The 14,341-nt window shown below is 51.9% G+C and overlaps 1 protein-coding gene across 2 annotated transcripts in view; it reads left to right on the top strand.

Moving 5' to 3' along the window:
- RGS9 (regulator of G protein signaling 9) overlaps nucleotides 1-14,341 on the top strand; it is a 72,334-nt gene that overhangs the window by 27,049 nt on the left and 30,944 nt on the right. Inside the window, exons 8-9 of one of the 2 annotated variants that reach the window (XM_043585085.1) lie at nucleotides 173-254; nucleotides 7,345-7,416. In XM_043585085.1, the coding sequence (XP_043441020.1) occupies nucleotides 173-254; nucleotides 7,345-7,416 (154 nt within the window). The remainder of the gene's footprint in view (nucleotides 1-172; nucleotides 255-7,344; nucleotides 7,417-14,341) is intronic. The other variant, XM_043585086.1, reaches the window with a different exon arrangement.

Below are 14,341 nucleotides of genomic sequence, written 5' to 3'. Positions count from 1 at the left end.
GGACCTAGCACGAGAGGGTGATATTAGTGTTTGCTGTCACTATTACGATTATGGGCAAACACAGATGACTTGGAGAGGCGGGGGGAGTGGTCTGGGGCTTTGGGGACGGGCTGCATCACTGAGCAAACGGAGCAAAATCTCACTGGCCTTGATGCGGCTTTTGGTTTTTCAGGACTGGGAAGGAAAGGAATAAAGCAGACAGGTATGCGTTGGATTGCCAGGAGAAGGCGTACTGGCTGGTCCACCGATGCCCTGTGAGTATTACCCTTCCTGGTCCCACCCATCTGTCACCCCGTCCTCACCATCCCTTTTGCTGGCTCATCTCCCTCTGGGGCTGGAACTGAATCAGCAAGAGCGGTGGCTTAGTGTTGGGTTAACATCCAGGTGCCTCTCGGTGGAAGAGGAAAGAGACGGCTTGGAAGGAATGAGCTTGTGGCTCATCTGTTGGTCTGTTGGTGTTGGGTCTAAGTGAAGCCAGCCGTGGGAGGAACCTGAATGAGCTTGCCTTTTATAAGAGGTGGAATTGTGTGTGTGTGTGTGTGTGTGTGTGCCATGATACCTTGGAAAAGGAACACGGGAAGAAAAAACTAGAACCCAGGCTCCATGTAAAATGCTGCAGGGAACTGGAAGCCATGCCTTGTGTCTCTTGCTCCCTCTCCGTTTGCTTTTCTAGATCCTTCCCCAGCAGCTGAGGCGGGAGGGGGCTAGAGGGAAGGAGTGTGTGCTGTGCCTCCCTGCTCAGAGCTCGGGGACTTTAAGTGGCCCAGAGAGACAAGCTGCGTATAAGTGACGTCACTTGTTACTGCTGGTTACCGGGAAGTGGTAGTCCCGCCCCCCCGGCAGAGAAGCGTGCTGTCACGGTCACCCACTGGGGTTAACTCTGCTGCCTCAGTTTACTCCAGTGTCAGACCCAGGTGCTGCCCACAGGTCGCTACAGGGATTCTGAAAAGCGAACGCAAATGTCATTCCCCTTCTTCCTCCACTTTTCCTGCCCGCCAGGTGGCCGAATTCTCAGAACCAGCACGTGAGCTGGGTCGGTCACAGTGCCAAAGCTTCTGGGGTTTTGAACTTGGAGCTCGTCAGATTTGGGCCATTTGGGCCATTTTCTTTCTACATTCAGAACCAGATATCGCATGCGGTGTGCCATCTGTGGGGGCATCGATTTGCACGCCTCGCTGCTGAGGTCAAGGTCCTGGGGTTGATCCCCAAGAAGCTTGTTGGGTGTTGCTTTGTTTCAGGCTTCCTTCCCCTAGACAACCAGTTAGCTGACGCCCGACACAGGTCCCCTGGGTGAAGGAGTGCCGACTGGGATGACAGGGTCCTGGAGAGACAGCCAAGCACGCCTTCCCCGCCCCTCCCCTTCGTAGCTCAGGAGTGACATCTTTGTTCAGCCTGCCTCCTGTCATCTGTTCCTAACCGGGGAGCCTTGGTGAGGTTAAGGGCAAATGGCGGGTAATCCACTCATCTGGCAAGATGTCCTGGTGCCCGTGGCACTCGTGATGGAGGGGACCCTGCTCCTTGCACGGTGGAGAATGGCTTCCGTGGTACATGCAGAGACTCCGTGGTGGGGAAATAGCCGGGTGACTGCATATCTTGCAACGTGACATCGACGGGCTGTGCACAGGATCCGCCCCGGGTCTCTCTCCTCCCCTCTGACCTCGCAGCCACGAGGCCTGTAGGGAACAGAGTGAAAACCAGATGATCTGAGTTCTCCCCATGTCTTGGGGAAAGCTCTCAGCCCCCGCCCCAGGCAACTGGCCGAGTGGCTCCTCACGGTGTGATCCACAAGTCGCTGAATTTGACAAGGCGACTCTGTGATTACTGCTTCTTCCACCATCACCTGTGCCGCCGCCAACCCACCACCACTGCTCCCGCTTCCTCCGCCTCCACCGGCACCATTGTGACTGTCGCCGCCGCCATCGTCGTCATCAATCACAGCAGACCCAACTGAGCACAGAAGTGTGTGCCGGGCACTGTGCTAGCACCCTTCTGCATTCGTTCCCTCATCTCATCTTTGCAGCCCCGTGTAGAAGGTGGTATTATCAGTCCCGTTCTGCTGATAAGGATGCTGAGGCTCAGGGATGTTGCCAAAGTTGCACAGCTAGTGAGTGTCAGAGGGGCTCTCTCTCCGTTCCCTCTGCTCTCATGCCGCCCACGACAGTGTCCCGTGATGTCTTAGCGCATCCGAAGGCCTTTTTGTAACCCCCCCGGGCATTAGCGCATCGCATGAATCGCTGCTGCTCCAACGAACATGATGCCAGGGTTCCAAGGTACCCAGTCCCTCTTTGATAGCGCCAGGGAGCCAAGTTCGCCGTGACGTTCTGGTGTACCCGGGGCAGTCGTAAAACCCCGTGGGCGCAAAACTGTTCTCGCATCCAGTCTCCGTCAGTGCTGCCCCCCAAGCCAAAGCTGGACCAGAAGTCAAAGATGAGGCTGGGGAGCATCTGGGTCCTGCTCTCCCCAACTTTTTTTTTTTTTTAACTTTTTAAAACACTTATTTATTTTTGAGAGAGAGAGAGAGAGAGTGTGAGTGGGGCGAGGGGCAGAGAGAGAGAGAGAGAGGGAGACACAGAATCCGAAGCAGGCTCCAGGCTCTGAGCCGTCAGCACAGAGCCCGCTGCAGGGCTCGAACTCATAAGCCGTGAGACCTGAGTCGAAGTTGGACCTTTAGCCAACTGAGCCACACCCAGGTGCCCCCACCTCCCCGACTTTCTTAAAACACAGTCCGCCTCCTGGTGGAATGTTCCATTTGAGGGGCGTCCTGCTTGAAGTCTGTCTCAGCCTAGGTAGAAATCGAGCAGTTGGACTGACAGACCCACGAAGCCCAGGGGCTTAGGGACTGTCAGACTGTCCCCAGGAGACCCAAACAAACTGTCACCTCAGTGGGAGAAAAGGCAGCCAGGCAAACAAAGCTTTTGGCTCCGTGGAGTCTAGAACCAACTGTGTGTGGACTGTCTGGAACCAACTGTCATAGCGTGGGACATGGCTTGCTGTTACCCAGCCGTCCCCTTGTCTGTTCAGTGATTCGTGAAACCTTCATGGGCCCTGACTCCGGGCCAGCTGAGGTGGGTTCTGGGCATAAAACAACTGCTAAAAGTCCTCAAGCCCCTGCCCATATTAAGCCCTTGGCGAGGATGATCCCACTTACCCGATGACAATGCCGCCCAATAGGGAGTCTCCCCATCGCTGTTATCCCGACGGGGCCGGCGATCAAGGCTCAGAGATGGTCAGTAGGTTGCACGGCACTGGGATGTGAATCCACATCTGTCTGACGAGCTCCCGCTCTGGGAGGTGCGCCCGCGCGTGGTCCCCTCTCCCAGCTCGAGGGGTGCAAAATCCAAATCGTGGTAACGGGCTAGCAGCACTGCTCCGGAGGTAAGGCTTAAGTGCTGAGGGGGCACAGCGCGGGGTGATCGGTTAAGGGGGTGGTGGGAATGTGGCGTCAGATGCTGTAGCAGGGATATCAGCACAGACGGAGGCCAAGCCCACCCTCGAGATGTGGGATGGGAGGTGGTGGCTGAGGGATCCGGCCCAACCCCCATCCTGAGCCCAAACGCTGCCCGTGACTCAGCATGGATGTGCTGGGGACTGGGTCTAGAAGGGGAGAATGATGAAGGAAAGTGATGTTCCCCTCCCATTTTTTAACCTGCTGCATCCGGGCAGGATGCCAACAAGAGTTACTTGTGTAAGGCAGCAGAGGGAGAACGAGGGAGAACCGTTCCTTCAGAGAAGTCACCTGGGGGCTTTCCGTGCGTCTTTGCTGCACCGGCTGTGACTTCTGGGTCCCTCGAGGATCTGGTCGCTGACGTCTGGACCATGGATACATGAAGGATATGGTCCAGGGATGCAGGTGGTGTGTGCTTTAAATCACGCGGTCGCTTGTCTGAGTCTCAAGCTGAATGGCCTTCGTGTCAACCGCGAACTCTGCCCGGTCGCCAGAGAAGAGAGTGGCTGCCTTCCGTTTCCTGTCAAGGTTGGGCTGAATGTCCAACAACAGCGAGATGGGAAAATAAATTTAAATAAATAAATGGCTTTAAATCTTTTAAAAAATTTTTAACGTTTCGTTTACTTTTGAGAGACAGAGACAGAGAGAGAGACAGCGCACGAGTGGGGGAGGGGCAGAGAGAGAGGGAGACAGAATCCCAAGCAGGCTCCAGGCTCCGAGCTGTCAGCACAGAGCCCGACGTGGGGCTCGAACTCAGGAACTACGAGAACATGACCTGAGCCCAAATCGGATGCTTGACCGACTGAGCCACCCAGGCACCTCAATGGATTTAAATCCTTAAGGGGCGCCTGAGTGGCTCAGTCGGTTAAGCATCCAGGTTTTGATTTTGGCTCAGGTCGTGAGCTCACAGTTGTGGGATCGAGCCCTGTGTTGGGCTCCCCACTGAGCCTGGAGCCTGCTTAGGATTCTCTCTCTCTCTCTCTCTCTCTCTCTCTCTCTCTCTCTCCTTCTCTTGCTCTCTCTCTCTCAAAAAAAAACCAAAACCAAAACCAAAAAACCTTTAAATATAAGATTATATCCATATGAAGGACCATTGCAATTAAATCATTAAATTACTAAAATAGCATTTTCAAAGGCCATTTGTTGACCTGGGAAAATGGTCTGACATAGAGCGTTATGTCATAAAAACTGATGGAAAACTCCACATACTCTGATCCAGATGATCAGAAATGCCCTCTCTGGGCCAAGTGCCCCCTAGGCAATGGGGGTATTTGAATTCTAAGCCAGGACAGCCCTCACGGGGCTTGCGGTCTGGCAGGGGGACGAAGAAGGACAGCTTTGCACCATGGGTGTGTACCATACAGCACGCCAGCACAGCGCGAAAGAGGCCGGGGTCTCGAGGCAGATCAGGGCCCGGGAGCACCTCTCCGTAGAAGTGATGTTCCAGTCAGGACTCGTCCCCTGGTGCAGCCTCCTCTCTGTCTTCCCCCTGCTTTATTTTGCTTATGGAACCGTGTGGCATTTTGTTGTTTTCTGTTCCATGCGCCGGAAGGGTCTGAACCGATACGTTAGGGGAAAGAGAGATGATGAGGGAGAGGAGGACAAGGCACGGGAGGGACGTGTGGCGTGTCACCAAGAAGTGTCCGTCAGCTCCCAGCCTGGCTCTGCTCTGGAACGCCGATTCTGGGGATGTCGCCTCCTCGCGGAGCAGTCTTTGGGGGTGCAAGGGTCCTTTCCTCACCCGAATTGTGAGGCATTTAGCAAATCGCCTCTTTGGCCGACGCCCAAGAGATGTTCTTGGGGCGTCACCGCTGGCACTCACTGCAGGGGGACTGTCTCTGCGGGCTTCCCGCGTGTGGCAGTGGCCCTGGGCACATCTGCGCGTCTCCTTATCTGCCGGCCGCCCGCCCACTGCAGGGATGTCTTCGCCCTGTTTCCTGTGAGCTGGCGGTCAGCTCTGGGTTGTCTTCGTCGAGCACCCTCTTGTGTGCCAAAAACGGCATCCGCGGTGGTGACCCCCGTGGAGAACGAGCACTTGGTGCTACCCGACGAGTAAAGGAACGAATGAGCGGAGGCTGGGAGCCTTCCAAACCAGCAGAGGGAGAAAGGCAGTCCCCTGGGTCGGGGTGTGTGACTAATTGCCAAGGGGCTGCCTCGCCCACAAGACTGGAAGTGCCTTGAGATGCCATCTGGGGATGCCTCGAGGTGTCACGTTGGCCAGGGGCTCTCTGGGCTGAGCGCAATGTCAGCCATGGGAAGTGCCTGATAAATATTTGTTGATGGAAGCCCACATGTGACAATTAGAGTAACGATGGCCGCTCCCTTCCCCTCTCTCTCTCCCCACCCAGCTTCTACTTCGTTCTTTTTTCTCTTCCTTGCCTAGTCCGTGTGCCCAGTATCTGCCCCCGTGGTAGCCCGCTGAGCTAAGCTGGCACATTTAGCAAGTGAAATAGAAGATGCCCAGTTCAACTGGAATTTCAGATAAACAGCAAATGATTTATGTCGCAAAATTTTTATGCTTATTGTATATTTACGTTAAAAACACATGGAACGTATTTTTATGTAAATAACGAATCAGAATTCTTTGTTGTTTATCTGACATTCACCCTTAACTGAGCACCATAAATGTTATTGGGCAATCATGCCTCTGAGCGAAAAATGTGGCGAATCCCATTGGGGTTGAATCTGATGGGGACAAAGTTCGGCAGGCTCTGGCGTCTGCATCAGTGTGGAAGGCCTGGTTAAGCACACGTATGGAGAATTTGATGGTTGCCTGCACCAAACTAACAGAGAAGGAAGTGAAAGACCCAACTTGTTGGCCAAGGAATTGGGAGAGACCAAGCAAGATTGGCTGGAGGGTTGGCTGCCTGATGGAGAAGGGAACTGGTAAAGACTGAGGCCATTTGGGGCCAGGCCTTTACATACATGATCCTAAAATGGGTCCAAGCCCTTGCTCAGTAATAGCTACTGTCTGGTGAGAGCTTCACATGTCATGTTGCTAAATCCTCAACAAGAACTTGACAGGTAGGAGAGATCATCTCCAGTTCTTGGGAGGGGTAGCAAGTGTAGAGAGGAGAAATAGTTTCCAAAATCTTCCTTACAGCTAGGAAGTGGCAGATCCAGGGTTGGAACCCAAATGTGCCTGACGGAAGCCTGGACTCTTCAAAGTACTGCACTGTAGGTTGGGGAAGGAGCGCTCCCAGAGGAGTCAGAGTCCTATGGACAAATCCCAGTGAACTCTTACTGAGTTTGAGTTTTATCCCTCCCTCCCTCCCTCCCTCCCTCCCTCCCTCCATCTGCCTGTTCATCCATCCATCCATCCATCCATCCATCCATCCATCCATCCATATTGCCTTTCATTCATCCATCCATCCATCCATCCATCCAACCATCCATTCATCCATCCATCCATCCATCCATCCATCCATCCATCCATATTGCCTTTCATTCATCCATCCATCCATCCATCCAGCCAACCATCCATTCATCCATCCATCCATCCATCCATCCATCCATCCATCCATCCATATTGCCTTTCATCCATCCAACCATCCATCCATCCATCCATCCATCTATCCATCCATCCATCCATCCATAAATCTATCCATCCATTCACCACCACCACCCCCCCCCCCCCCCCCCGCCACCAAACATACACCTATCCACCCATCCATCCTACTCTGTTGGGTTCTGGGGATGCTCTGGTAGTGGAACAAACCCATGAAGCTTAACAGCTCACCTAGAGCATCTTACGGTAGCTTGTAGCACCCTGTGGGGTAAGCCATAAGCCCTTCTTAGCTCACTCTCATAACTGGCAGCTTGGTGAAGACCCAAAGTGAATCATAATAAAGTAGAGGCTTTTCCAGTCGTGGTTCTTATGTTGTTTTTATTCCATTCAGCCGGGAATGAACAATGTGCTGGACTATGGCCTGGACCGAGTGACGAATCCGAATGAAGTTCAGGTAAACCAGGTAGGTCTCTGCTGCATACTTTGGGCAGGGCCAAGGTCAGGTTCTTAGGCTGGGAAGGTGTCCGTATGTCTATTGCCTATTTTTGTCTGTTGGGGCAATGATATCTCCCCTTTAAGGCTACCAAGAGATATCTTATGATACCAGTGTTGGGAAGGGGGGAGGCCATGGGTCTCGCATGATGGGAGATGAGAGAATGTAGAGTGCAGGTCAGTGCAAATAGGATCTAGGTGGTTGGTCTTCAGACTTTTACGAGGCAGTTCCTTTGAAAATCTGATGAAAGTGGGGTGCCTGGGTGGCTCGGTTAAGTGTCTGACTTCGGCTCAGGTCATGATCTCACAGTTCGTGGGTTCGAGCCCTGCGTCGGGCTCTGTGCTGACAGCTCGGAGCCTGGAGCCTGCTTCAGATTCTGTGCCTCCTTTTCTCTCTGCCCCTCCCCGGCTCTCTCTCTCTCTCTCTCTCTCTCTCTCTCTCTCTCTCTGTCTCTCAAAAATAAACATTAAAAAAAATTAAAGAAAATCTGATGAAAGTTTTGAACCCATTCTGCCCAAAGATGCCCAGACAGACATTTTGCACACAACTTCAGCCAGGTCCCAGACCCCCTGGAGACTAGAGGCCCCAGGCTCAAAACCGTTGAATCAACTTTGAATTTAAACCTTAATCCATGTGACCTAGAATGTCACTCTTTCTTTTGCATCTCAGTAGTAGGGTGGGGGCCTTTGCAAAGATTCTCTTATGCTGTTAATTTTGCAAGGACCCTTTTCCCAGATAGGCCACCATTTATGATGGATGGCCATTTTTCTATGACAATTACCTATCTATCTTTAAATTTCATTCATTCATTCATTCATGAGAGAGAGAGAGAGAGAGAGAGAGAGAGAGAGAGAGAGAGAGAGAGAAACAGTGAGCATGAGCAGGGGAGGGGCAGAGAGAGAGGGAAATGGAATTCGAAGCAGGCTCCAGGCTGAGCTGTCAGCACAGAGCCCAACACGGGGCTTGAACCCACAAACTGTGAGATCGTGACCTGAGCCGAAGTCGGACGCTCAACCGACTGAGCCACCCAGGCGCCCTGGCCATTTTTTATTTAAAGAAACGCAGGGCATAAGCTGTTGAAAGAGTGAGCATGAAGCATGGCACTATCTTTGGGGCCAGATAATTCCTTGAGGGATTGCCTACGTGTTGTAGGATGTTGAGTAGCATCCCTGGGTTCCAGTAACTCCATGCGTTTCCCTGCCAGACTCCCAGTCCTGATAATCACACGTATCTTCAGACATTGTCCAGGGTGCCCTGAGGGACAAGATGGCCCCGGTTGAGATCCATGGAGCCTGAAACCCACTTAAGCTCGTCTTAGACAGTTTCATTGCTCTCCTTCTAATGTCCTTGGGCAGCAAGGGGTTGTTTTAGCCTCGTATGTCACCTGTAAGCCTTGGTGGTGCCTAAAGTCTTGAGTTGGGAGGTGGGGGGAATGTGCCAGAAAGGAGGAAGAAGGGACCTGGAACTCAAGATGGCTGTGGGGACCACCAGTGTGTGAGACCGAGGTTTGAGTTTAGGGATGGGGTCCACATGGAGAGGGGGCATTGAGTTCCCAGAGGGCGGTGTCCCCTGGAGCATTGCTAGGTCCCTTGGTCAACAACTTAAAGTGACCCTTCCTTTGACACGTATATGGCACTGTCAGCCTTTACGGCTTTTTCCACATTCCCCTCATCAGACGACAGATAATTGCTGAGGCCTAGTAGGCTGGGTTGCTATGGAAACAGAATTATCAAGGAAAATACTGAACTGAGGTGGAAGATGTGCTTTTTTTTTTTTTCTTTTTTAAATGGATAACTGGCAGTTCTAGAAACCTCTGTGGTGTAGAGGAGGGGAGGGCATGGGTGGAAAGTGCATCACTGTTCTCTGACCCTGGGCTGTTGGAAATTGGTTCACCTGTGTGTGTGTGTGTGTGTGTGTGTGTGTGTGTGTGTCTGTGATGTGGGAGGCCTTTAATTCCAGCTCTGGGAGGACAACAGAGGAGCTGAGGTCCTCTGTCCTCTGTGCTCCTTGGAGGTAACTTCAAGGAGCCTGGTCAGACCCCTCCTCGCTGAGGAAGCATCTTTCGGCTCACGGGCGGTCAGGCCAGGAGGAGAGCCTGCCTTCTGGCATTCACCACCCACTTCTAGCCAGACGCTGGCAATACTCTCAGCTCAGAGTCAGAGAGCCAGACGGTGTGTGAGGCTGAGGGCTGTCTTCACCATGGGCATGTTTGACACGGGGGCTCTTTCACTTTGTTTTTCCTTCATCTTGTCTCTCTCTTTCTCTCTCTCTCTCTCTCTCCCACCAGCTCTCTTTGTCCTGTCTGCACTCTGGCTGCTCTGGAATATTCAGAAGAATAAAAAACCATAATTCTCATGCGAGCGGGGCCTCTCCTGCTCAGCCAGCCTCGGCGTGTGTGAGGCCCGGCTGTGGCGGGGAATGGAGGCTGGCGCCATGTTGGATCTGTTGGCGACATTTCCCACCGTCTAACTGAACGTCCCCTGTTTTTCTGGGCTGATCTGCCCTGAGGGGGGAGGGTCACAAGAACGTGAAGTGTCTCCATGAGGCCTCGGGCTTTCAGATTTGTGTCTCATTTCAGAGAAGAGCTCTCGTTGCTGGTTTGAAGAGAGAGAGGCCATTTCTGAGAATTAGTGGATTCTAGAAAAGATACCTGTTTTCCTTAAATGGAGGCAAATAACCCAAAAGAAATGAACAGCATCAGGCACAAGAAAGAAAACCGTTAGGTTGGCAGGTGTCTAGGGCTCTGGGTGCCCCACCTCCTTAGGCTGGTGGCCTCTGATTGGTATGGCTGCCCAGCCCTGGGGGGAACTGGTTGTGGGCCAAAGGCTGCACCCAGAGAGCGTGTCTTCTCTCGGTTCCCATACCTTGTGGCACACTCGGCCCCCATCTTCCCTTTATTTCAGTGAGGAGACATCATGGCGGCCGGGCAGTAGCCAGGCCGTGAACAGTGGTGTGCCCGGGGCTGGCCCTTCCTCCCCTGACCCCGACAGGGTGACGATGGTCATGTCGTGATGAGGACCGGTGCGCCGTGCTGAAGAGAGCTTTGACATCAGGGTGAATCCCAGCCCTGCCTCTCCCTGGACATGTGATCTCGGATAAGCTTTTGAGCCACTCAGAGCCTCAGTTTCCTTACCTATAAAATGGGGGTAACGAGCCCCTTCCTCGGAGGATCACGTGAGATCACTTACGTGAAGTGTCTAGAATGGTATTTACCACGTAGAGGTCGCTGCACAGACAGTAGCCGTCATTATGGTAGCTGCCGCCATGCTGTGAGTGGACCAATCTATGGGTCCTCTAGACCCTAGACCCTGTTTTCGGGGGCTGTACTTAGCCAATTTCCTCTTCCACCCTTACACCGTCTTCTGTTTCTACCGGTGGGAAGGGGAGGCCTCTCTTGTCTAGGCCACTGAACAGCACTGTTCACACTGGCGTGCCCACCAGTCTTGGGGTGAAAGACAGAAATGTGGCTCCATAGGGTTAAATACTCTGCGCTTCAGAGCCCTCAGCCTGGAGCCCTCAGTGAGAGAAAGCCCCCATTTGCTCCCACCGACTGGGGACAAACGACTTTCTTCTCATGGCCAGTGCCGGCTGGAAGGGACCGCTCCGGTGGCCAATGTTGGCGGACAGCTCCCGGTGGGCCAGGCACCCTTAAAGTTCTTCATGCTTTCTTTGGACAAGGGGCCCCGCGTGTGCATTTTGCACCCGACCCTGCAAATTGTGTAATCTGCGTCTGGTCAGGAAGTCCAAGGCAGGGCAGGTGGCAACCTGGGATTCTTGTCTCCTTGGCCTCCTATCTCTAGTCTCGTCTGCTCTGCATTAACTGCGTCAGTCCCCAGACTTCCTGGTTGCTGACTTTTGACCCTGTCCCTGCTCTTAATGCCTGTGTTCCCCGATTCCTCACGGTTGTCCCCATCTTGTGTTTCACCCTGTGGCTTGCCAGACCCTCGCCTCTGTTTCTTCGTGTGTTCCTGCCTGGCTGCCTGATCCCAGGGTCCCTGCCGGCCCCTCCTCCCCCCTTTCCACCTCCCCGTCTGCAGCGGCCCCAGGGTCTCTTCAGGGCATGGCCTGATAATTGTCTGCAGCCAAAACCCGGGTTTTGAGGCCAGCAAGCCGGCCACAGAGCTGTGTAAACAGGCTATAGATGTGTCCCTATTTGGGTAGCTCCACAGGAGAAAAATAACAAGTTAGAATTCCAAGAATGCATAACATTTGAAGATTCCTTAGGCAGAGTATCTTCCTGTAGGCAAATGTGTCACTCGGATGGGGAATCAAGAAGTGACTTCCCACCAGGAGGGCCAACTGTTGAGAAAGCAGGGGGTTTGTGCATGAATTACAGGGAGAAAAAAATGTTTATGTCTTATGTTGCCAGGAAGTGGGTTTCTTTGAATGGTTTAGAAATGTGTGTGTGTGTGTGTGTGTGTGTGTGTGTGTGTATTTAATAACTTCATTTTAATATGAAAAACATTTTTTAATGTTTTATTTATTTTTGAGAGAGAGAGAGAGAGACAGAGCGTGAGTGGGGGAGAGGCAGAGAGAGAGGGAGACACAGAATCTGAAGCAGGCTCCAGGCTCTGAGCTGTCAGCACAGAGCCCAGAGCAGGGCTCGAACTGACAGACTGAGAGATCATGACCTGAGCTGAAGTCAGATGCTTGACCGACTGAGCCACCCCCGTGCCCCTTTAATGTTTTTTTTTTAATGGCCTTTGGCTAAGTAATAATGATATTGACCAGTTTATGAGATTTAGCAAATAAAAATACAGGGTGTTCAGCTGAATCTGAATTTCAGATAAACAACAGATAGCTTCTTTAGCGTAAGTATGTCCCAGGTATTGATGGGCACCCTGTCCTTTACCTTGTGATTGGGGTAACCCCATACCATGCCTGCTGTCAGTAGTGTGTGAACCCCAGTCAGGAGCCCCTGGATGTTGAGCCTCTCCTATATGCCAGTCACCTGTGTGTATTATCTCATTTAATCCCCTCCCCCCCCCCTTAGTCCCCTTTTACAAGGGAGGAAAGAGGCTTTGAAGTGCTAAATAACTCATGCGAAGTCATATGGCCAATAAGTGACAGAACCTGTAATTGGACCTGGGCCTGATCTGAAAGTCCATACCATTTCCTAAGACTTACCCCTCTCCCCGAACTCTCTCTCTCTGTCTGTTAGAAAAGTTCAGAACCCTCTCCTGTACCATCCCAATGTAGACAGACCCTTAACAGGACAGGGGTACTCTTATATCCATCAAGAGGAAGCTGTTATTTATTTTGAGAGAAAGAGAGAGAGAGAGTGTGGGACAGCGGCAGAGAGAGAAAGGGAGAGAGAATCCCAAGCACGCTCCACACGGTCCGTGCAAAGCCCGACGGGGGGCTCGATCTCATGAACCACCAGATCGTGACCTGAGCCGAAGTCAGATGCTTAACCGACTGCCACCCAGGCGCCCCCGGAAAGCTATTTTTAAAGCTAGAAATAACCAGTAAAATCCATGTGGGAAACCCAAGGTAGAGGTGGAGAAGCCCCAGGTTTTGTGCTATTCCCAGAGGGTGGCTGGTGGTCCGGGAAAGCAGAAAACAAACAGCAGACTGAACCACCGAGGCAGGAGCCCTAATGGGGTAATTAAAACCAAATAAAGTGAATTCAAATAGGAAATATTTTTAACACACCGAAGACTGAGAAAATGGGCTCAGATTGAGAGTGTGTGTGAGAAGGATTGACTTGCAGGGACGGCTCCCCGGGGAGCCGGGAGAACGGAGAACGTCAGGCGGACTGAGAATCCGGCTCACGGAGTTTTGGTTGCTGTGTGCTCAGGAGACCCGCGCTTGCAGGGAGTTTGACCTTGGGCCTGGGGCACTTTGCAGGAGGCCGTTTATGACGCTGGCTGTTGAACACAGGCCTCGTATGATCGCGATCCTTACCGTCATTAGTGGTTTTCTCCCCTTTAGCTTTCGTGGGCGTATAACGTATATGAATTTAAGGTGTACGATGCGATGCTTAGAAACAGGTATGAATTGCAAAACTGTGACCCCCCCCATGAGGTTACTTAATACCTCCGTGCCTTCACGTAAGTATGGTTTTTTTTGAGTGTGTGGTGATAACATTTAGGATCTACTCTCTTTGGCATCGTGGAAGTATAGACTACGGTATTGTTAATTATAGTCCCCGTGCTGTGTGTTAGCTCCCCAGAGTTTATTTATCTTGTAGCTGGGAGTTGGTTTTGCTGTCATTAGTGTTGATTGAAGAGTGTTTCCTGTCTTTCTGTTTCATCTTGTGATGGGGGCTTTAGCTCTCTTTTTGTCTGGTTTCAACTTAAATGGCCGGCCAGAGTCATTCCGTTGTGTAGCACCTGTCGCTTGAAGGCAAAGAAGGAACTGGTGAAGAGAGTAGGCTATCTATTTTCTGGTTCTCCGAGATCACTCCTCAGCTTTGCAAAGGGAAGATCTAGGTTTGAATCCCGGCTCAACCAATTACCGACCAGGAGATATTGAGACAGTTGCCCTATAGCATCTCATAGCCTCGGTTTCCTCAGCTGAAACTCAGAATGATGGAACCTCCCTCCCTTAAACTTTGTAAGGGATCAGGAAGATGTAAATTGCCTTGCATGAATTGCTACTTGGTTGCTATTATGCAAACATCCAGCTTCCCCTTTGAACACAGGGTGTTGGTAGACCAGTAGCTGTTATTCTTAGTCTACTTTAGCACACTTCTAACAAGAGATTCTGATTGTATCATGTTTGGATGCCAAGCCACTCTGACCCCAGGGTCCTTTTCTACCTGAAATGAGAGTCTTCTAAAACAATGCCTCCTGTTGGGAGACAATGGGAACAGATAATAGGTGTGGTTACCAAAATAGGGACCATTTGGGGAGTGTCTCAAACATGTTAGGTGGAAAAATACTGTATTCTA

The sequence above is a fragment of the Prionailurus bengalensis genome, chromosome E1 (assembly GCF_016509475.1).
Source record: "Prionailurus bengalensis isolate Pbe53 chromosome E1, Fcat_Pben_1.1_paternal_pri, whole genome shotgun sequence".
NCBI lineage: Eukaryota > Metazoa > Chordata > Mammalia > Carnivora > Felidae > Prionailurus > Prionailurus bengalensis.
This window is presented reverse-complemented; position numbering and strand designations above follow the sequence as displayed.